Below are 25,425 nucleotides of genomic sequence, written 5' to 3' on the forward strand. Positions count from 1 at the left end.
CAAACTTAAATTTGTAGATTATTAGCATGCATGCCTTATTTGCATTTTCAAATTCGTCAGGTCATATTCGTAAGGATTTTCTTCTGTGATTATTTTTATTCATGAAAACTCCATATTTTATTTACAGGGGGCACCTCCCGTAAGTGGCCACCTCTCTTAACGGACGCACTTTGAAAAGCCTGTTTGTTCTTCCTATCTAATTAGTGCATTTGGTGCTTACCGTAAGCAGCTGCGGGCACCTTTTTATACTAAAAATGACATTTTTTGTAAGCGGCCAATCGAAAAATGTGATACTTATTGCATGAACCTATGAATTAGAGGTCCATGTTTATTGTATTTCTTTATATATTAGCTTTATTTTGAAGAGGTTTTAAAAACATTAATGTGAAGAGATGAGAAAACTACACAGATTTTGACCGACCATTTTTCATATGATAAAAGCTTTTAAAATTTGTCTGAAAATGCTACAAAATACTAAACCACCTGATTATAAACACTAATAGGCCTACAATTAGCTGGAAAATTGAGAGGCTCGTTTCGTTAAGAATATCGTATATAGCCATAATACGTGATTTTGGCCCTTTATCGGCAGAACCTCCCGTAAGGGGTCACCACCCTTAAGGGGTCACCACCCGTAAGCGGCCACTTTTTCAGGTCCCGAGGGTGGCCACTTACGGGAGGTTCAACTGTATTTAAAAAAACAATTATCCATAGTTACGCATAGAAACAGGTTCTAAGATAACATAAATAATACAATTTGACATAACTTGACCCAACAATTGACCCTTTCACAAGGTCAGACATTTTCTGGGATTCAGTAGATAAGTAAATTTGGGAAAAAGTAGTAAAGCTATGTAATCAATTGTTTGTAGTCATGAAACCCCATATTAAAAATATTGTACTTAGTTACTTATAGAAACAGTTGCTACAATATACTATAGGTAAAATGTTGATGTCATTTGACCTCAATATGTAAAAAATTTTTTTCTTCATGAAAACTCCATATTTAATTTTTTTTTAAATATCCTTAGTTACGTAGACAGATTTAAGATAACATTAAAGGTCAATTGTTTACCTTTATTCAAATTTGTCAAGACTTTCTTTCTGAGATTATTAGGATTCAGTATTTAAAGTACATTTAGCAAAAAGTAGAAATGTAAAACTATCTAGAACAAATGTTTTGTGTTTATGAAAAACCCCCTATTTTTTTGAAATTTTCGCATAGAAACAGTTACTATGGTAAAATGTTGACCTCATTTGACCTCAAAATGAATGAATTTACAAGGTCAAGTTTGTCATTAATAGAATGCAGTAGAAGTAAAATTGAGAAAAATTACAAATGCAATCAATTCTTTGTAGGCTATTTATAAAAACGCCATTTTTTACGTTTAAAAAAATTTTTTTGATTAAAGATTAATAGTTGTAGTAAAGTGTGGACCTGTCCTGTTTTGCCTTCTGACCCCTTTTGACCTCAAATGACCTATTTACAAGGTCAGATTTTTGGAGGTCTTTCTGTATCTCTTTACACAAAATAGATTTAAAAATTTATAAAAACCATTGACGCAATTATTTCAAAGTTTAACATTATTTTTCATCAACTAAATATTTCAATGCAAAATACTGTTTTTCTGGCAATTAATTGAAATAAACCTGGCAACACATTCTCCTATTTTATCTAAACTATTTGTATGACTCTAGTAGCATTATGACAAGCCACATATACATTTTATTATTGGATTAGCCATATTTAAATTGTGTTTCATGTGTTTTGTTTGTTGATATTTTGTTTGTATTTTTCGTATTTTCCTGGCAATACAAAACCTATGTACCCCAGTGTTTTTTTTGTGATTATTGTTGACAAACATATTGACTATCAAATTAAAAAACCTCATTGATTTAAAAACACCACTTTGGAAGTTATAGGTACGTTTATGAGGTATACTTTTATAAAAAAATATTTTTTAAAAACACCCCTTTTTAAAATAATGGTATCAACCAAACTCCATTTTGTAATTTTTTTTTCTACATTAAATGGATCTCAATACATGTTGTTTACACTGCTATAAACAAAAACTGTATACTGTAAGTATTTTTGGTTAAAATAAGTATACAAGTTTGTACTTTTTCACTATAGAAAATCTGTGAAAAATGGCAAAAACATCAAAATTTGGATAATTGACCGTTGTCATGGCAACGGAGGCTAAACATTAAAATGAATGCTGTAAATATGCTTTTTTTTAAATGTCTATCCATGGTAAAAATTTGAGAGAAATCCAATTTTTTACATCTGCCACCAAATCTTTGATTTTTACAGACAATGGCTCTTAATTTGTTTCAGATTTTACTTTTTCATAATAAAAAAATCTTTCTTGTAGAATGTTTGGGATATTTGTGCTTGAATGGTTCTAGTCCTGGCGTTTGTTTAAATAGATCTATAGTTTGTGATGGAACCAATGATTGCGGTGATTGGTCCGATGAAAGACATGGGTGTACGGACCGTGAGTTAATTATTATAGAAAATCTCGAAATTAAAAACCCAATGCATTGTAGCATTGAAGATGTTTTTATAGATTAGTTATTATTTTTAACTCCCAATAATGTGCATAGTTAAACAAATACAAAATACTAGTCAATAAATAGCTCAGGTCGGTAAAAAGGAAGGGTGCGTACAGGTCTTTAGTAAATAATATTACATGAACCGTGCTACACAGTTCATACATTGTTGTTCAATAACAATTTACTTAAAAAATTTGACTTTGTTTCTCGAGTTCTGCGCAAAACTATTGACGAATGAGTTCAATAATTTTGAAAGGATGTCTCTTTAGTTTATTGAATAGTTACTACTTAAGTTCCTAGTTCCTTATATGATGTGAATTATAAGGACAGACAGAAATATATGATTATTACAAATTTTACAAATATAAATAAACTACTCTACCGGACAGCAGGTAACACACTAATGTATTATATTATACTCCACCAGGTTAAACCCGACACGTTCATTATTAATTTTTCCAAGAAGACAAAAAAGCATAAAGTCATTTTATACAAAGTTATCACTCTTTTTGTACTGCTTTTAAACTATAATATTTGTATTAAGTACAGTATATGCTACTAAATAATAAAGTTTGGTATGTTTTATTTTTTGTCAAATTAGGTCCTTTAACCTGTAACTTTGATGTTGATATGTGTGGATGGGACCATCACCCATATGAAGATCCATGGCAACTTTCCGATGAGACAACTGATGACAACATTAACCCTGGTCTAGGTAGATTTTTTCTTTTGTAATTTAGAATATAAATATAAGGAATATGAAATTACACAAGTCTAAAATCAAACTAATACCAGTAGCTACCCTAATACAATTTTATCAGTCTAGACTCTAGACACACTCCAATTAATTTGATTTATAACAATAATCTCAGTAAACTTTTTCCATAAGAAAAACTGTATTATTTTGGTAAAAACCAAATATTATAAATATTAATAGACAAAAAGAAATATTAAATTCTTTAAAAATAATTTTTATTATTATATATACATTGCACTGATAAAGAGATTGCCCGAAAGATCTCCTAATGTTTCTGCTTGTGTTTTACTTTATCGTTTTGATTTAGCCTTTTGCTTATTTTATTGTTTGTATCGTCATATCTAGGCACATATATCAACGGCATAGTTATTTTTTAGTAATTTGCCTTTTATTGGATTTATATAGAAGTGAAAACAGACATGTCAATACATAATTAAGAATGTTAAAAGAACGAAGCGTATATTGAAATAAAAGTGATATAAAAATGATGAACCAACGTAAGAGAGAGAAAGAGAAAAATTGTTTAAAGTGCTAAATAATTATCAATCTTTACACATTTGTCTGTACCTTGTATCATGTCCTGTATTATGTCTTTTCATCATCATTTCTAATAATTTTAAATACAAAAACAATATTGATTTTAAACAAGGCTTGTTTTCTTATTATTTTACAGGCGATTATTATGCTTTCATTTATTCTTCGGAGTCACGTTATGGACACATGTGGACCACAGCGATACCATCAAGTTGGGGGGATTTCTGCGTCAAGTTTAACTACTATTTGAGTAATGTAAATGATCGTATAGAAATACAACACTATAGTTCGTTTGATTATTGGGTTACAGAAAAACGTTTCTTCTTTACAAGCACAGGATGGAAGCTAGGCCATGCTAGCTTTACCACGAGTACTCCTATCAACCGGCTGCAATTCTCTGGGAGCTCATATAGACATATTGTAGCAATTAATAACGTTAACATCAGTAGAGGTTCATGTGAAGGTAAAGTGATGATAGTATAATATCGTAGGCCTAGACCTAATGATAATAATTGAAAAAAATAATAATTGTGTTTGAGATTTTATTTTCAGAAATCAAAATTGAATGCAAAACTCCCAGCTGCAGGAGTGTTAGATATGTCTTTATACGTACACAAAACTCAGAATGTTCAATATAGCATATTCATTAATTATTAATTAATTAATTAATAAGTAGACATTTACAATCATATTTTATATTATAAATGTATTACTCTATTAACTTTTTAATAATGCCGACTAAGTTTTAATTCCACATTAGCTTAAGAAGTTTATTTTATATAGTATATAAGAATGATTAGAACTAATGATCTCATAGACTGTAAATAATATTTGTAATATTACGTAAAGTACTTTATATATTATATGGCGTTTAATCTGAGAGTTAATCAATGTATCATTAGCTGTGTAAGTAAGTACTCAAATGATTAGATGAACAAAATAAGAATTTCTTTCAATATATTCATTATGTTAACTCTAAAATATTAACATAAGTGTTTCTTGATTCATAGATTGCGTGAAAACTATTTATCTAAACACAAGTGATACTATCAACATAACATCCCCGTATTACCCTGAAAACCATAACAACCAATACTGTGAATGGATTGTGGAAAGTCCGCAAAATACTGGAATTCTACTCACGTTTTATGACTTTGAGCTACAAAGCTGTTGTGACTTTTTAAATATCACTTATGTTGACAACATTGGCAATAACTTGACTGAATTTTACACTGGACAACATATATACAACATTTTAGCTAAAAATAGTATAAGTATAATATTTCAATCCAACTATTACGGTGTTAACAGAGGATTTGCTCTAGAACTGAAACTTATTGAAATAGGTATGTTGACATTTTTGACACAAGTTTTTCCATTACATTGTTATTACAAAATTAATACGTATTTTTAATTTCAAATAACATATAACATTTTTCTTTTAGAGTGTTATGGATATCTGTGCTTAGATGAATCTCATACTGGTGTATGTTTAGATAGTTCTTTTGCTTGTGACGGGTTCTATGATTGTGGTGATTGGTCTGACGAAAGACATGGATGCACAGAACGTGAGTTAATTAGTATATAAGGAATCTGTAAATTTTGTTTATTTACTACTTGTGGGCCTTTTCCTGCCTTTATTTCAATTTTAAAAAAAATTTGGCCGTACTAATTGTATTCATTTTATTTCTCAAACATCATTAAAATCAATGCTCATTACTTATCAGAGGGAATACAAACAACACAAATTAAATACATTTACTACTACAGGTAATACTATTACAAAACATACAGAAATTATTTCTATAGATAATTCAGGTATTGAAGAAAAATAATTATTTACGAATACAATTATTAACTTTGCTACCATATTAAAATTACTAAGTTACAATTTCATAACGAATTACCAGACATATAAACTTAATTAAATGAATTCCCTTTTCCAAACATACTACTCTATTCCATGATACGAGAAACAACAATATTTATATTAATTTCACAAACAATTAAGATAGTGTTCTGGATCAGAATCCCAAATTATTTTATTTTGTTGTCCGTATAGTTATGCTACTTAATAATAAAGTGATGTGCAATTTGTCTACGTGTCAAATTAGGTTCCATAACCTGTAACTTTGATGTTGATATGTGTGGATGGGACCCGTATCCATACAGTGATACTGATTACACACCATGGAAACTTTCCAACGATACAACTGATGATAACATTAACCCTGGCCCAGGTAGGTTGAGTGTTTGTAGATTATAAAAAAAGAACCCTAATTTAAAAAAGTTCATTATGAAAAGAATCCCCATTCTTTCTTTTTGGTTTCAAAAAAATCTCGGAATCAAGCTTTTATTTCAAGATAGCATTGGCTTCTTTTCGAGATAAACTGTATTTGAATGTTAGTATAATATATATTAATTACCTATTTTTAGAAATACATTAATACAAAATATCTCACGTACTTTTCAATTATTACTTTTTGTTTATTTTTGGGATCAGATTGCAGATCTTTTTCGATTTATTTTTACTTGAAAATGGAGGGACAGTTATTAAAAAAAATACAAAATATATGAAAAAAGACTTGTTTTCTTATTCCCAGGCGACTACTATGCTTTCATTTATCCTGCATTTTGGTACTACTACTACTACTACTTACACGATGGATACATGTTCACCACAGAAATACCATCAAGTTGGGGTGATTTCTGTGTTAAATTTAACTACTATTTGGGTGATTCAAATGATTATATAGAAATACACCACTATCGTTCGTTTGATCATTGGTTTAAAAGCAACACTTTTTACTTCAAAAATGCAGAATGGAAGCAAGGTCTTGTCAGTTTTACAACGGCGGGTACTCATTTCAACCGTCTACAATTCCATGCGAGAACATATAGAAACATTGTAGCTATCAACAACGTTAACATCAGTAGAGGAGCATGTGAAAGTAAAATTTTGAAATTAAAGTTAATGAACTGAATTATAGTATCTGGGTTTAACATCTATAAACATTGTAAATAATGTTAATACCTGTGAATAAACATGTAAAGTTATGCCAACAACTCATAAACAACAATTATGTTTATACTATACGATGTGGACTGGACGACTACCGTATATTTTCCATTCAAACTAGGCAAATACAAAAATAGTGAAAGAAAAAATAACTTGTCATGAAATGACTCCAAATTATTAAATCAAAAGCCTACTAAACAAAGATTTAACCACTGTTTTTTTTTTATTATTTAATGTTAATATTAAACCTCGATCAATTGGGAACAATATAAATTAATAAAATCTAAACTTATACAGTATACAGTTCACAATAACATTGTTCCACACCTAACATATTGTCCGTTTATCAACGGATGTTTTTATCTCTGTCAGTTGATTTAAATTTCTTTTTAAATTAAAAAATATTATTTATGAATCACAAGCGTTTGACAAAGTATAGTAGAGTAGATGTAGGCCTACAAATTACTGTTCAGTCTAATTCAGAATAATAATATATTTATTTTATTTATTTATTTATTACCATCTTTACTGAGGGTAGACTATCCAGTTCAATTCAATTCAATTCAATTCAACTTTATTTCAGACAAACTGTCCATATGAAACATATAAATACAATAAAACACAATACAAAGTATTATGTGACAACCGTCATGGAGAGAGGACTAATAATTATTTGTTGACATATAGTGCCTCTTAAAATACATGTGCATTATGTTTTGGGATTTATTGAATGTAGACTAATGGAACTGATCATTTAGGGCCCTCGATAAAACATACATACAGTAAAACAGTAATAATAGGGTAGAACTATTCGGAACACTCAACACTGTTGAAACTGTTAATACAATTATACAATGCAATTAATGACACAATACTATGATTGCTGTAAGAGGTGGCGGGGAACAATTATAGAAACTAATAAACGTGCACGTTACTACAGCATATCATGGTCGAATTGAAATAGTAAAAGTATAATAGTGCCACTACTATTACAATTAGTAAGACGTTTTTAATTTGTTGCTTTAATCCCAATACATTTTGGAGAAAAAAAACAACATATAGTCTACGAGTTAATATCAACATTAAAAGACAGAACAAAGAATTTCTCTCTTAATGATGAATATCATCTCTAGTTTCGAATTCCAACTACCAAACCAATATTGTTCTGTTTCAAACAGACACACATTTATGTTGAAAAATACAATTTAATAATATTAATGAACATTTTGTTTTATATGATATTTTTATTGTAAAATTACTAAACGTAAACACATTATTGTATTGTACAATATTTCAATTTGGTATACTTTAATATACTAACTTAAGTATTTATCATGGTTCGATAGATTGTGTGGACAACATTTACCTAACAACAAGTGATGTTATCAACATAACATCTCCATACTACCCTCAAAACTACGGCACCTACCACAACTGCGAATGGACCGTGGAAAGTCCGCAGAATACAGGAATTCTACTCACGTTTTATGTCTTAGAGCTATCAACCTGTTGTGACTTTTTGTATATTACCTATGTTAACACCATTGGCAATACTGTGACTGAATATATTACTGGAACTGAATATACCGACCAAAACTCCATTGTAGCTAAAACAAACATTATTATAACTTTTCAAAGTAATGGATACGGTTTTTACACAGGATTTGCTCTTGGACTGAAGGTTATTGGCATAGGTATGTTTACATTTTTTTATAAGTATTTTATGCAATTTCTCAGATTAGACTTAACTATTGATACTGAACAAATATTTATATTTTTTGTTTAAGTAGTTTATTTTTAAATAGAAATAGAAAATGTAGAATATTCTTGCTTTACTCGAAAACCGATATCCATCAAAATTGATATTTTACTGATTATATTCTTTCTATGAAAGGAGTTAAATTCTAATTTTATTCCAATAATAATAATACTGTTCAATTCCACTCATTATTTCCTCATTCATGATTATGAACTGATCTTTTAGGGGAGTTTTAAAAGTCTCTTCAATGCATTTTTATGTTAGAATTTATTTTTCCAACTAATTAGAAAAATAATTAATAAAGTTCGGTTTGCGATACATCATATGTTTCCAAAAGTTAGAGGTTTCTCGGCATTTCAGTTGTTATACTACAGCTGCCTTTTATAGAATAATCATAATCTATACTATCTGAAAATTCATCTACGAATAGCCTACTATCATTAAGGTAATATTGATACACTTATTAGGAAATATAAATAGCACAACATAAATCATGTTATTGTATTGTATTTCATTAATAGATATTGAACGTTTAGTAATTGAATGTCCAACAAATGTCACTTCAAACAATTACATCGGAGAAGGAAATGGACTCGTAATTGTCAGCACAGATATAGGAAGTCGCAATGCCACTGTCATCTGGGATCCTCCTGTGACAAGTGACAATGAAACACTGAGTATAATATCATCGCCATACGAATCAGGTGACATGATACCAATTGGTATTCACACAATCACCTTTACAGCAACTGATTCTTTTGGCAGTATTGACACATGTGACTTTGGTCTCCAGGTAGAAGGTAAAATTATAAACCTCATATTATTTAGTTTATGGTAAAAGTCAAACAAAAAGTTTCCTTTTTTTTAACGCGAGGTTCTTTCAATACATATAATTACAAAATAATAATTATTTGCATTTTAACATAATTATATTTACAAATACATTTAATTGATACAATATTTTTTTGTTTCAAATTACTTGCCTTTATAATGATATATAACTGTAACTATTCTGTATGTACAGCTGGTGCTGGAGTGGTTCCGTCCTACACCAATAAAAGTGTAATGTTCTTAAATTATAATAATTACTAAGTATGATAAGTTTAATTATTGTGTTTTTCTTAATTATTAAATAGATAATAAGGATCCTGTCTTGGTCTGTCCACCTAATATTACAACTACTACAGCAGATGGATCAGAACAAGCAGTTAATGTCAACTGGACTGATCCAATAGTAATTGACAATTCTGGTGAAGATATAACACCAACGTCCAAGTACAATCCGGGAAATAATGAATTTGATATTGGCAGCACTGATGTTATATATGATGTAGTTGATAGTTCAAGCAATGCAGCAACATGTACCTTTACAGTAACTGTTACTGGTAAGTATAACTAGTCTCTCCTCCTCCCTCCCCACTGAAGTGTCAAAATTAACTCGGTGATATCAAAATTATGGTATAAATGCATTATTACCCTGATCTTCTTCACTGGGTATTATTATTATCGTTGTTAAGCATAATATAAATTATACATTTCAATTATTATCATTACATTTTAGATCCAGAAGCTCCAGATATTATAGATTGTCCAATCGGTATGATTGTTAACACAACAACTGGTGAGGCATTTGCAATCAATGTCACATGGATGGAACCGACAGCTACTGATAACTCTGGAGAGACTCCTATACCAGTAACAGTCTACACTTCCGGTGATAATAAGTTTCCAATTGGTGACACAACAGTCCAGTACAATGTGTCAGATTCAGCTGGTAACTTTAATGATAGCTGCAGTTTTGCTATCACTGTTCAAGGTAAGAATGTACCTTATGAAGAGACTTCCCAAGAATGAATTATAATATAAATAATTAAAACATACGACTCGATAACTCATATAAAATATAATGAACAATATCAGATAAAACTGATTTCTATGTAAAATGTAAATGTATTCTGATATTTATTCCAACTAACTATTTCGTTGAGTATTGCTATTATAAATTTACATTTCAACATAATGAGTTTTGATAATTTATTTGTTTATATGGTATTTATGAAAATGTGTTATTCTTTTTACGATTGTAAACGTTAAATAGATTATTAGAATTAGTAATTCCTGTTTGTTTGTGTTCTATTTTGAAATTGATAATGAGAATATGTATTATTTTTTAGATTAGTTCAGTACCTAATCTCAATTACTAATTCGTATTCTTGACAGCAATTTCACCAGCCATCATGCTTGTTTGAAAGTTCATCGTTCGTCTACAAAGCATTGGCCTAAGATCATCTAATATAAGTGTAATGGCCTTTGCTCTTCGGGTTCAGTCAATTATTGCAGGCTACGATTGTGCAATGCATTACATAGTTCACGGTCTTTTGATATCCATTTAGATGCGTTCTAATATATAAGCATTCGGTTTAGAAGGGCCCACGTCATCAATACTACATTATGCTAGGCATTATAGATCACAGATCTGCTCGCCTCACTCACTTGCAGTTTGCAATTTCTAGTCATTATATTTTAATCTGTATAATTATAGTGTTGTTTTATTTTACATTATTCTCTTCTCACCTGTATTTGTTTGTTGGCATAAAATCCAGACTACCTTCATTCAGATATTATATCATGGCTCTGGGCCGATAGATCATAAAGCAAAGCATAGCACTAGAAGACTTTTACGTTATAAGTTATGAACATGAATATGAACAGCTACTATAGTTGGTTTGTTTTCAATAGATGAGCAAGATCCAGTATTCAAATTTTGTCCTGATAGCATTTTCACAGAAACTGATCATAGGACATCTACTGCACGTGTAAGTTGGAAAACTCCAGAAATTGAAGATAACTCAGGTCAAGTGTCACTAGTTGCTTCAGCAAGTCCTGGTAGTGTTTTTAATATTGGAACCACTTCTGTTGTATACACTGCTAGTGATAACAGCAATAACATAAATAAATGTGATTTTAATGTTACGGTGGAAGGTAACTTGGAATAATCTGTTTTTATTCTATTTGTTTTTTTTTATTTGGTGTATCAATAATAAAATATTATAAGTAACTGTACTTAATACAGACCAACATAAGATGATATATAATGCAACTAACTTTAGCAGATTAGTTTTGGATTGCCATAGTCAAACAGTGACAACCTATAAACATCGTGCCAACTACTTTACCAACAATTCTTCCCTAAATAGAACAAACTGGACACAAATAATATAGAAGGCGTAATAATCATATCGGTAATATGTTAAGACACAATCAGTCCAGTGGGTTTAAATATCTCAAATGTCTTAATAATATTAGAGGAATATTTTGTTAATTTTTTTGTAGATAATGAACCACCGGTTTTAGAGTGTCCTGATGACATCATTGATATAGCAACTACCACATCTGGAATTGTCATTACTTGGCCAGACCCTAGCTTTATTGATAATTCTGGAAAATCTGTTATATTAAGTTCAACAAGTAATTCTGGAGATATATTTACCTTCGGGACGCATACCGTATTTTATACTGGATTTGACCAATCCAAAAATAGCGGTACATGTCAATTTGAAATAAAAATAGGAGGTAAGTATTTATTTGATCATGAATATGGAATGTATCAAACAATTGATTTTTGCAGAAAATACTACTACTTAAGATTAACTATACTATAGTGTGTTGTCCCACTCTCCAATACAAGTAGTGTAGTACAGTATAGCGTAGTATGGGCAATGTGTCACTAACCTAATTGGGCACAGAACCCAGAAAAACTGGCACAATAGACATCCTGATGAAGAATGGAGTTGTTTGTAATAAATAACTAAATGAATGTGTTGCTCTCGTAGAGTGATTCGGCTAACATTTCCATTTGAATAATTATAGTAACAAATCAGTAAAATATTAGGAGTACTACTAGCTGTACTGCACATATTGGATAACCTTTTTTTTTCATTACAGATTTGTGTACTTCTTCACCATGTCAAAATGGAGGAACTTGTGTACAGTTAGAAACGAGCTTTGCATGTAACTGTCCTGTATTATATGAAGGAAATTTATGTCAAATACTACCAGGTATTAACTAAACGTTGCACTTTGTTAATTTCTCAAGGTTTAGGCTTAATATTGGATTAGGACATGCACGAATGATACAAAGAATATAATCAATAAATCAAATGTTTCTAAATTAATCATATTATATGTATTATACTGTATAATTTAGGTGAACCAACAGCAGAAATTCAACCTTTATCACTGAGTGCTAATTTAAAAAATACAGTCACTTTCCAATGTATTGTAACTTACTCAATTAACTGGCGTTGGTATAAAGACAACATCGAACTCCCATCTGAAACACAAAGGCTAAAGTTCCTCACAATTAATGAAGTTGGTCTGGCAAACCAAGGCTATTATTACTGCAAAGCATTTGGAGTATCGCCACATGATGGCGTAACAGACATATCAATGAAGGCAGTCCTTGTTGTTACAGGTAAACATATTGCATTATTATATGTAAACGAATAGTGATCCAATTGCAAAATAGACACAGTTACATGGATTGTGGAATTAAAAGATCTCTAAACCAATTTTTCTAAAGTATATCAGTAAACTGTACTCAACTCAATTGACTTACTTTGGTATACTTCCATCCAATCGTTATGACCATGAAAAATTGATGACTAGTGCAGCTACTGTATCTGTATTCATTTCGGTGTGATGTACTGAGGTACAATGTCTAGACTTCGTATCAGAAAAGCAGATATTGTATGTATGTGTATATGGAACTGCTGATTTTGATGTTACATTAAATAATTTATTATAATAATACGTTTCTATTAATCCTTAGATGCATTTACTGTACCAACAGTATTAACTTTCAAGAATTTACAATTTACGTCTGCATTAAACAACCCTTCCTCGGAAGAATTCAAAAACACTTCAACTGAAATTGAAAACTACGTAGGTTTTGTTAAACAATTTAGAAAAGTCGTTATCTGTATTTTGACCATCCCACCCCACCTCCTCTTCTCTAAAATCATAGAAATACTATGGTCTGTTGCTACCAACAGGCAATACCTATTTAAGAATTCATTTTTAGCTGTGTATTTTTGACATGATAAACACCTATAACCTTATTTTTCCACAGTAGTGGTGTCAACATAAATGCATAACCATGCCGAATTACAAAACAATTTGGTTTTAATAACTTATTATTTTTTCTTGTTTTCAGTTAACTGAGAGTATAATTATAACTGATATATTTGTTCAAGTTCGTACACTACGTTCTGGAAGTGTGATTGCTAACATCAACATATATAAACCAAGTGCAGACCAAAGTTACAATAATTTCAGCAAAAGTTTATCAGGAGAAATTAAAATAATAGGAGATAAAGGAGTTATAGATGCTGATAATATTATCATATTTAGCACGGGTAAAACTTGTTTAAACGAGATTTTAAATTACTTGACATGTGACTTCTCGTTTCCATCCTCATTCAGAATAGATGGATAACATTTTATTATAAACAAAATATTATGATAACCTTTATTTTGTATTTTATCCCTCGGTATCAACCATTTGCATACATTAAACACCTACATTACTAAATGTTTATTTTGATATTTTTTTAGATTATTTTAATCAATAATAAGCCTGTATGCATTGTTTTTATTCATTAGAGAGTTGCAATGTAGAGATAATAGATGGATTAACATTTGGGCTTGCTGATGTTGGTCAGAATACACCATCTGACGAAGTTTGTCCAGAATCTAAAATCAACTGTAAGTTGTATGATCGTTTTAATTATTTTCCTGTTTTGTGGATTGATCTCTTTCATATATGAAATAAAATGTTGATAAAAATTCCTGGAGGATTAGATGGCACCACGTACGTTCCTACTACTTCCTGATATTTGTGATGTTGTACTTTGACAGCTTGCATAGGATTAATATAACGAGACAATAGGACTAGCGTCTTCATATTAAACATATTCAGATGAAAGATATTCATAACAATGTATTACATGGCTGCGGTGTGGTTATTACATTATTAGTATATGCCTCAGAAGAATCTGTATTCATCACAGAGTGATATAAATATTATATTTTGTCATAAATAGATGGTATGCCTCTAGGCTTGTGTACATGCTATAGTGATGGTCTGTCAGCTGCTGTGTGGCAGGATGTGATTTTGCAAGACTGTGGTCGAGATGCTACATCTGATGAACTTCTAGAAAGGTTAAATACGGTCAGTGAAGAAAGTGCTATATTGACTATTACTAAGTACTGAGATCTAATTGTAATGAACTAATTATTAATGATTTAATCATTAATGAATTTGTTCTACTTACTTTTAGTTCATCGTGTTTTACTATCTTGTTATATTGTAATTCATTTTAGATCACAGTTACTGAAGAAAATGCAGAGGAAGTAATTACTGCAGTCAACAACATTACAACAACTGAATCAGACACTATTACACCAGATGGTTTGGAAGCAACTGCAGAAATTATTGAAAGTGTTACTTCTGTAAATTCAACATCTGCTGAAGTGAGTTTATATTTTGTTTATATACATTGCAGTATAAAATATTACATTTGTAAACTAGAGTTGTCCATGTGTATTATTATTATTATTTATTTTAATTTCCGTCCAGGTGACATCAACTTTAGTTGGCACAGTTGCTAGTCTGTTTGAAGTAGACGATGATGTTCTCTTAGAGAGTCAGATGCAAACACAAGCTCCAAGTAGAATTGTTGAATCTCTTGAACAACAATTAGCAGTTGTTGATCTTAAAAACGATAAATATGAATTTGTAACCAGCAGCGTAGCGGTGCAAGCTCAAAGTGTTAAAACAAATGAACTTGATTACACTGGGATTGGAATCGCATCATATCAATCGGCAGATACCAGTGCAATAGTAAATGTGACAGGATTTAGTAAGAAGGTTGAGCTGAATAATGCCGCATCTGTCAGTATTTACATTCCTCCAACAATTACTAAAATGTTTGCAGCCTCCAATGGTAAGTTGTCAAAATGACGATTATTTTGAAATACAACATGATCAGGATCATCATCAACGTACTCGTTATTCATAATTAATAATCAACACACAAGTATGATATGACTGTTCCAAATTTTTCAAAGAAACAAAAGTTTACAACATTGTCATTATAATGTATGTTCGGATTGTCCCTCAAAAAATGAAAAATAAAGATGAAAAAAATCAAATTTTGAATAGACCGTTTTGTAGTTAACATAAAGTTATTCACTTCCACCGAAAAAAAATCCGAAAAAAATATTGATTTCGCTTATAAAAAAATCAAAATAAGTTTACCATTTTTTAGAACTCATCGGCTCAGAAATTAGGCCGGTAGAGCTAACTCATACATATGCATGATATGTTAATGAGCATCCACACAGCAGAGATCTGATCTAACAATGGACGATGCACGTTGTATCAAAGATAGTGTAGTAGGAAGATGTTACACTTCGCTCAAAAATTAGAGAACCGCTCGAGATAGGGCGCCTCTCACGACGAGTAGGGATAGACGAATCTTAAAGATGAGGAGCGCAATGGCAAATCCCAACGAAAATGGTGTTTTCGGCAATAAATTGTAAAAATAAGCCACAAAAAACATCAAACTTCTTTTTTTTTTTCTTTATTATACAAAGTTAAAAATTAATATGATGTTTTCATACTGTTTTTGGATCTTTTTTATTGTTAATACATTTATTTGGAGTGAGTTTTGGAATGACATGACTGTAAACACTGAGCTAGGATCAGGAGGAGGCTCACGCGCGCCTGTAGACGCAATCATGCATGGATGCTGGTCATCTCGTACCCAAACCAACCCGTACCCAAAACAACCCGTACCCAAACCAACCCGTACCCAAACCAACCCGTACCCATAAAAACTCTTACTCATCTTGGTAAACCCCAGTCAAGTCTGAAGTCATAATGCAAATTTTACAGTTTACAGTATTGTTGTTGGCAAACAATATATGATTTATGAATATGAATTTCTGCAATTTCAATATTTTCTATACAGCAATTTCTAAAAACTCTAGATAGGAGGGGTAGGTAGAAATTATCTGTTTCTATAGATTAATATAGAATTCTAAAACTTCTCAGATATAGATTCTATAGAACATTTTTTGTAAGGGTAGTATAATAAAAGGGGGTAAAGTAGGCCTCCCACGGATATTTTTTTCTTTGATATACCTTACCAATATTAATGAACTCATCGGCTTATAATTAATATTATCGATAATGTTAGGCATTACATAATCATGGCAAATTACGATGAATGCACGAAAGTTCGGAGTGTTACAAGCATAATATAATAATTATTAGTTATTATTAAATTATTTAAATTAATAGATAATTAACAATAGGCCTAATTGTTTTTTTTTAAGTAAAAAAAAATACCCCGTAGTCCTAAATTCCTATTGAATGTTGCGGCCTACTGGTACCGTATTCATTGTATTCCCCTTATAGACGGCTATTTGTATAATATTATTGATTACAATAAAGATTGATTGATTGATTACAAGCCATACTACCTATTCTCTTGTATTACCCATTTAGAAATAAACCATACGTAATCGATTATTATTTTTATAGGCATACACATAGGCCTATTATTATTACCACTAATAGGCCCCTAATATATTTATTCACTCTGATAAAAAAGTGTTTCTAACGCTAGGTATTAAATTCTCTATCTCTGTCCAATGATAAACAATTAAATGTAAATAATAATTTAAAAAAAGTTAAGTTGATTTGCAAATAAAAACATTAAAATAAAAGAAATAAAATATGGTAGATATTCCAGGTACCTAAACAATTCCAAGTAATTGAAACACAAATTTGTATTCCAAAACATAAAAATATGATTCATTTGCACTTTCTATAAAGATAACAGTACATTTTATATGTTAATTCGTATTAAATCTTAATTTTACAGTCATATTATTCTTCTGTTATATAGCCTATTTCCTATACAATAATCTTCCGTATCCCTACTCGACGTGCGAGGCGCCCTTTAAATTTAGCTCCATGTTGTCTCGCTTTTATTTGCATTGAACGAATAGGAAGTGTAACATCTTCCTACTACACTATCTTTGGTTGTATGTACAACACCACCAGAGATCGACGCGACTCGACTGAGGGTTTCCCTGGCCTGATCGTATAAATATGTAAAGCTGAGCTGTTAATTTGTCGGTAAGTAGGCCTATACGGTTATTTTAAATATAATAATATATATAACGCAATAATAACAGGAAGATAAATTAATTAACTTAGCCTGGGATTTTTTCCGTTCAGGACTAGGCCTAGAATAATTAATACATGCTGCTGCATATTACTAGGCTAGTAGTAAGCAGACTGTGACAATCGGGTCCCTGCAGAAGATGACCAGCTAGGCCCTATACATTGTACTCTTCATAGACTGGCCTAGGCTATATGCCATCAATCTTAGCTAAATTACGAAAATACAGCCAGCTTGCTGTACCATATATATTTACAGTTGAAGCTTGTTTAACTAATTTTTATGATAAAAATAAAACAAACATTTTTCAGGGAAAATGGTTGCAATACAAGCCTGAAATTGAGAACCTTCCAGCAGCACTGTACAAGTAGACAGAGGGGAAAGCCAGCTTAGCCATTTTACAACACAAACAAATGTTCTCTGTACTGTAGTAAGTCAAATATTTATCTTCTCTTTTTATAAGTTATAACATTATAAGTAATGTGTTTTAATTACCATAGAAAGGTAGTATACTTATTTGACTATGTCAAAGTAAGCAATTTCACTAGCCCAATTTTGCACTAAATATGCATGATCTATTTTTTCCAGATTTTCATACTTTGCTTTTACTTTTTTTAAAGACGTTGAGCTGATGAAGACTGGAACAGAGGTCACCCAAAGACAACAATGATAGACTCGGTATTGGAATATGATTGGACATTGCAGGAAAAATATTTCTGACTCTCCTGCTGCATTCGGCCAATATGTTCTTGTCCAGCTTGTAAAATATTGTATAATTTGTTTTGTATTATATGTACAGTATATTATTTTGTAAACATAACATTCAATAAATAAAAAAAAACTACTACAACAGTACACAGGATAAATTCTTCAAATTTCTACTAATTATCAATGTGTTGATTGTGGCAGTAATTACGACAGCTATAGTCTTCTAAGATCGCTCACATCTATTACAAAGTGTCATTTTAATAGTAAGAAACGTTTCAATAAATTGTGAATGTTGCCACTGTACGATACATTTTATGTTATTGTTCAATCAATCAACCTAAAAAAAAAAAGAAATTTGTGTCAAAATATCTGCATAAAATGTTTATTTGCGGAATGTTAATTTGAACCTATTGCATTTGATACAGAAAATATTTTTAAATTATTGCATCAGTAAAACATCCAAAACAATATTTAGATTTTCTTTTTTTTTAATTTTCACTGCCGAATAGATAGTTGAAATCTTTAAAAATTAAACCAATTCATCATGATTAAAACAAAAATACATCCCTTCTGGTGGTGGTCTACTGTAGCCCTAGCTAGCAGTGTACTGCCTAGGCCTACTACACTCTACTTCTAGAGACAGAAGTAGGCAGCAGTTAGGCTACTCGAGACTGTCAGTGCTAGTAGTAGTAGTAGTAGACTAGTAGTACAGTATTAGCAAATTCGGGCCTAGGCCTAGCTAGGCTTCTCCTGTTAGCGAAACAAAAACTCACCTAAATGAATAAGATTCATCAAAGTTACCAACTGTAATTCTAACTTAGCATTCTGCTAGCTATAGTTTTCGTGTTTTCTTCAAGATTCGTCTCGCATCACTACTCGACTCTCTCGCACGCATGCATTGCTATCGTTGTTGGCTGTTGATTTGGAAAGCATCATCATCCACACGATGAATCCATACAATATGAATATTTATGAGCTAACTCAGGTCAAGGGTTAAATTAAACCGGAACACATTTGTCTTCCAGACAAATAGCTTCCGGTTGGTTAATTTTTGCATTAAATTGCGATTTTCCCGTGTAAAAAAATATTTTTTTCAATCCAAATTGAGGTCAAAGTGAATAACTTTTATGTGCAATTAAAATGGCCTATTCAACAAAAATATTGAAAAAAAATTTTTTTCAGGGGGACAATACATCTTTAATGATTTATATGATTTTTTGTTAAACAGGAACATCTGATTTTCGTGTGGTTACAGTAATATATAATGACAGTTCACTATTTCCAACAAACCAGTCAAATAATGCAACAAGAACCAATGGTCAGATTATTTCATTGTCAATACCTGGAGTTAAACTGAACAATTTATCAGACCCAATTGTCACAACATTTATACCTGCTGAGGTAATTAGACATGTCAACCTTACGTTTTATTATTATAACCGGCCGGTACATATCTGTCATTGAGACATTTAAGAGCTTAGTGGTACGCATAGCCTTGTTGATTGTACCCTATAGAGTGCGGTTCTCTACTTTATTGAAAGTTGAGATAATTTGCTTACAATTATGAAAAGTTTGATCCGACTCTTTCTATGTTACCATGTTTTATTACAAAATAAAAATGTTGATAAATATATTGCATTTCAAGTCGCATTCTGTAGTCAGCAGATATACTTTTAGTACATCGTAACTAGTTGAAAACAGGAACATTAGTCGGCCAAGAATTGTTAAAATTACCTCATTCATTTTATAATCATTCCAATTTCTTTTTATTTAGATATCCAAAAAAAATAATGAGACAGCCTGTGTGTTTTGGGATTTTGAACTTGATGATGGTAATGGTGGCTGGTCAAGTGCTGGATGCTACTTAGCTAATGGATCGTTGGATGGCAGTGACAGACAAATTTGTCATTGTGACCATTTAACCAATTTTGCAATCCTTATGGCAAGTTATGAAAGTTCTATAACAAACGTAGCATACATAAAATGCATTTTTATGAGTGCTATGATTCAAATAAATTCATTAGGTGAAAGATGAAAGGTGAAGCCAAGATAAAATAGAACAAATGTTCATCTTTCACAGAATAAATTTTGTTCGAATTGCTATTCAACAATTCTTGAGAGTGTAGACCAAAAAAACGACATTAGGTTTTAATAGAATATTTATTGAACATCATTAATCATCCAATCAAATTTTTATGTACTTGTTTTGTTTATGTTTTTTATTTATACTTCTCATTAACTCTGTTAGTGAACGATCTGGACCAACAGGTAAACACCTCTAAAATGGTCCAGTCGGTCCAGTCCCAATTGCACAGTGGCTGTGTGTGACAGTGGCTGTGTTTGTGTGGACTAGTACACTACTTGTCTCAAAAGATATACTATGTTCTTTAAAGTGCATATGAGCTGTGTGTACACTGGACCTACGGTTTATATCCGAGAAGTTCTCCGTGGTTCTTCCACCAGAACCATGGAGTGAGTGAGCGAACCATTGCCGATGTTATGACTACGTATTATGGACCGCTCGGCCTCTCACTCGCCTGTTATTTGACACTACAGTATATTAGTAAACATATTATAAATCCTTCAATAGTTATACAATGATGAAGTATATTATGATTTTAATAGAATATTTTTTGAACATCATCAATCAAGTTATTAGGTGCTTCTTAATAATTTTTATAGTGCGACACTACAGCGTATTAGTGAAAATAGTATTATAAATCCTTCAATAGGTATACAAAATGCAGTCCAGAAAGGATTGAATTATAACAATATTATGGTTTCTCAGCACCAGACTGAACTATAGACAATGTGGTAGGCTTGTAAATCCATTTAAAACCAGCCCAACTCATATCAAGGCTAGTCAGTAATGGTACCGCTTTATACAAATTAAATTGTATTTTTCCATTTAGAATTTTTATCCAGGTCAAGAAGACACACCGTTTCCAAGGTACATCACAAATATTGGTCTTGGTGTTTCAATTGTTTGTTTACTTGCAACTTTAGTCTCTTTTACAATCAACAGGTAGGATCGAAATTAATTCATAAAATGTATCATTACAAGTTGGAATTTGTTTTTTTTTAAAATTACAATGATAATTGGATTTTAATTAGGTAATGAAGTTAACCATACAAAAAGTAGCCAAAACAATAATATTTATGTTTATTAAGGGAAACTTGTTTTCACAATAATGTATAATGTAGCTAATTATAGTGATCTGCAAATCTTGGTTTTACTCAGAAACAACTCATATACTTACTAAGTATTGAATAATTTTGGTAGCTAGATTGGTTTAAATTAAAATACACATTTTTATTGAACTGCATTTTTTGTATTATTTCCTACTATAGAATAAATCGCAGACTACATCTTAGATTAGGGACAAAATGGTAATCGTTCTTCATTCGAAAATTTCAACTAATGAAGTTGACTCTTTGTTTATAAAAATGAGTTTATTCTAAAATGATGAGAGCTCCTCCGTGTTTACAAAAATATAATTTTTTCACAAAAAGTTTTGTGAAATGTTTTGAAATATATTACATTTATGATTAACTAATCTTTTTTCAATTTAATTGTTCAAAACTTTTCATTGATAACATTCTTATCTTTTTATAAACAGTTCAGTTCACTGTGATGACAAAACAATATTATACATTTTCAACCTCACAATTCACTCCGGTTAAATTACAGATGCTGTTTCATTTTTTTTTTTCAGAAAGCTACGAAAGAGTAAACCAAAACAAATATTATGCCACCTGTGTGTATCACTACTCTGCTTGTATCTGATCTTTCTGGTTGGGATTGACAGAAAAGATAAAAAAGGTTCTTGTACGGCCATTGCTGGACTGATTCACTACTTTTTGTTGACGTCTATGTTTTGGATGTCTGTGCAGGCAATTAATCTGTATTACTTGATCGTACAAGTTTATAATACACACGTTTCTAGGTTTTTCTTAAAAGCTTGTCTTTTTGCTTGGGGTAAGTGTACAAACATACAAAATGACAATTATTAGCTAATCTAAACTAACTACATGATTAAAAAGTGTGTTTTTAAATGGAAACCAAACGCTACTCGCTAAATTGATTCATTTGGGCTTACTTTTTAAGTTATAAATTAGGATGTGTGATTATCACTATTATATACACATTTATTATTTACAGGTCTACCAGCTGTGATTGTTGCTATTACTGTTGGTATTGATGTTGACAATTATGCAAATAAAGACTAGTAAGTTACAACATTTATAAAAAAAAATGCAGCATACATTAATTAAAATAACTGAAATGCTAACATTAAATTGTAATCTATTAATATTTATTAATAGATTACAATTTAATGTTAGCATTTCAGTTATTTTAATTAATGTATGCTGCATTTTTTTTATAATAATAATAAAATAATATAATAGTAAACTAACTCGAAGTTTTTCGATAATTCGACTAACTTCATAATTAAAAATGGTTTGAGATATCTGTTAAGTGTACACATCCTTTAACTACAACATATTATTAAGAACATTGAGTTTCATTTATGTCAAACTCATTTCCTTTTCATATATTTTCATTTCATATATTTTCATTGTTTGCTATTTACATATTTTCTTTTAAATAAACATATATATATATATTAAATTTAATGTTTTAGTTGTTCTATAATAATAATAATAATAATAACACTAACACTATTAATAATAATAATAATAATAATAATAGAATATACCACTTTAAAACTGCGTGTATTTTTGTTTACAGCTGTTTCCTTGTTGTAACCCGTATGTATTACAGCGTAGCATTACCTATTGCAATCGTATTACTCTTTAATATGATTGTGTTTATTATGGTGTTACGCAGCATAAGTAAACTTGGTAAAATAACAGCACAAGCTCACGAGCACAACAAAAGCAGGCACTTACTGCAGAATGCAGCGTGCATATCTGTAATTATGGGATTGACATGGGTTATTGGATTCTTTGCAATTGGTAGTGCCGCCAATGAGATTCAGATACTCTTCTGTATCCTGAATTCTTTTCAAGGGTTTGCTATCTTCGTTCTGTATTGTTTAAGAAGTAAGGATGTTCGTATTTTCTGGACAGAAGAGGTGCGTAAACGATTTTACGGGGTATCTTCAACACTTAGAGGAACCAAAAGTAGCTCTGTCAATTCCAGTACAGGTAGAACTACTTCCTTTGGTTTGAATTCGTCTAAAGGAGAGCAACCCAATTCGGATTTTAAAACCAATTCAAGTAACAACCAAGAATATGTTGCTTGATTTGCGCATGTTTCTAATGATTATTGGGACCGCCCAATCTCTATAACGGTGATGGTTTCTATAATTTTAGTTAACTTTCTGTTCTATATATTATACTTAGTTCAGTCATCATCATCAGTCAAGGTAAATCAAATCAATTCGATTTAGATAACACCAGTATAATTGTATCTGGGATCCCGATGTAAACAAACTACTTTTGCATTAATATTAAAATCATTAAAAATACAATTGAAAGAGTTTGTTGTTATGATTGATCCATTATTACAAATATTTTACATAGAATATCATGTATATAGATAGTGTATATTTTAATATTTGTGTCAAATATCATCTTTGATTTGAAACTTAATTTTTTGTGTTTGATATTTTTTAAATAAATAAATCAATAAAAAAGTGAAGAAAGGCCTTATGATTCTAGAATTCTAACTTTTATGTGTTTTGTATTAACATTATGATCATTATTATATATTATTTTAGGTACATTAATTTTGTTTGGACAATCTAATGCAACTGCTTTTGCCATATTATTATCATCATTTCAAATAATTTGATAGATTAAATAGATTGATTACTAAATCGATATATTACTAGCATTTAAACAGTTTATTAAATAGTGCAGGGGAAGGAATCCCGCGATAGATTGATACTGTAATTAGCATACCAAACGTTTAAAGTTAATACAAATAAATATATTAATAATAATTAATTAGGCCTAATAATTAAAAAACAATAAAAACACATGATAATGGATACTAATAGAATTATTACACAGTGATATAAAGAATACACAATGAATGTAACTAGTATAGAATACCCTAATAAAATAATTATATGAAGCTGTTGTGTCTGAAAAGTCTTGTTTTAAATTGATATGTTTGCATCACAATTGAAATTTATTTATTTAAGATAGCACGTTATATTTATCTTTGCACGTGTTCACGCATAATACGAAATGACGACAAAAGATAAATAAAGAATAGGTATTAGGTAACACTTTATTGTGTTATATTCCACTTTTTTAATTTACTACAACAACCACTATCACTTATTTCTTTCCAAACTGTTGGTTTATTTGTGTAGATACTAATTCATTTCAATATGTCTGGCTGGATACATTTAATTCCTGCCGTCTTGTTGGTAAATAATGCAAATTAGTATACCATGCAGGCAAATATAATTGTAGTTTAAAATGTGGGTTAAAATACTTCGAAAATATTTCAGGAAATTTATATCGGTGTCTACCTTTCTTGTTGAGTCTTTCAAAACGTCTAAATAATATGACTAGAATAATGTATTCTCGTTCATTCATTTCTCTGTATTCTTTAATTATAAATCAGGTGGTATAATGTATATGCAAATTAATCATGCTTGATTTAGTTTGCTTGTTACGTAAGAACAAGACAAGAACAAAGAGATATATTTAGAAGCTTGAAGTGAACTGTTTATAGGCTTACTTGAAGCCTAAAGCCAGCTGATGCCTAGACTTTAGAGGTTCACCTAGATAGCTATATTGTAACTTACTCTAGTAGAATACACATGCATTATTATGTTCGTAAGCACATTTT

At 30.5% G+C, this 25,425-nt stretch overlaps 1 protein-coding gene and 2 long non-coding RNA genes across 4 annotated transcripts; all 3 read left to right on the forward strand.

Annotated features, from left to right (window-relative positions):
* Positions 1 to 5,117: 5,117 nt before the first annotated feature.
* LOC140057076 (uncharacterized) lies at positions 5,118 to 6,033 on the forward strand. The gene is made up of 3 exons (XR_011846869.1): positions 5,118 to 5,193; positions 5,293 to 5,415; positions 5,962 to 6,033. It is a non-coding gene; the product is annotated as an uncharacterized lncRNA (long non-coding RNA).
* Positions 6,034 to 6,518: 485 nt separating this feature from the next.
* Positions 6,519 to 24,463, forward strand: LOC140057683 (uncharacterized). Its single transcript, XM_072103403.1, has 21 exons — positions 6,519 to 6,798; positions 8,213 to 8,560; positions 9,147 to 9,425; positions 9,762 to 10,010; positions 10,187 to 10,441; positions 11,365 to 11,607; positions 11,959 to 12,198; positions 12,571 to 12,684; positions 12,833 to 13,099; positions 13,457 to 13,569; positions 13,841 to 14,042; positions 14,290 to 14,391; positions 14,730 to 14,857; positions 15,010 to 15,159; positions 15,266 to 15,632; positions 19,819 to 19,991; positions 20,365 to 20,532; positions 21,503 to 21,615; positions 22,307 to 22,569; positions 22,753 to 22,819; positions 23,344 to 24,463. Exons 1-21 carry the CDS (start codon positions 6,519 to 6,521, stop codon positions 23,858 to 23,860), a joined length of 4,638 nt encoding a protein of 1,545 aa, XP_071959504.1. The 3' UTR covers positions 23,861 to 24,463.
* LOC140057069 (uncharacterized) lies at positions 17,479 to 18,854 on the forward strand. Of its 2 annotated transcripts, none has more exons than XR_011846859.1 (3): positions 17,479 to 17,836; positions 18,194 to 18,312; positions 18,471 to 18,854. It is a non-coding gene; the product is annotated as an uncharacterized lncRNA (long non-coding RNA). The 2 variants fall into 2 exon arrangements; XR_011846858.1 differs by having other exon boundaries at positions 17,482 to 17,836; positions 18,503 to 18,854.
* Positions 24,464 to 25,425: the final 962 nt, after the last annotated feature.

This window comes from Antedon mediterranea, chromosome 8 (genome assembly GCF_964355755.1).
Source record: "Antedon mediterranea chromosome 8, ecAntMedi1.1, whole genome shotgun sequence".
Taxonomy (NCBI): domain Eukaryota; kingdom Metazoa; phylum Echinodermata; class Crinoidea; order Comatulida; family Antedonidae; genus Antedon; species Antedon mediterranea.

What these genes read in the sequence shown, in the direction of transcription:
- LOC140057683 (XM_072103403.1), top strand. Translation starts at nt 6,519, where the DNA reads ATGTTCACCACAGAAATACCATCAAGTTGGGGTGATTTCTGTGTTAAA. An exon ending in TTTTAATGTTACGGTGGAAG is followed by an intron (nt 11,608 to 11,958) that starts GTAACTTGGAAT and finishes ATTTTTTTGTAG; the next exon opens with ATAATGAACCACCGGTTTTA. An exon ending in TCCAGAATCTAAAATCAACT is followed by an intron (nt 14,392 to 14,729) that starts GTAAGTTGTATG and finishes TGTCATAAATAG; the next exon opens with ATGGTATGCCTCTAGGCTTG.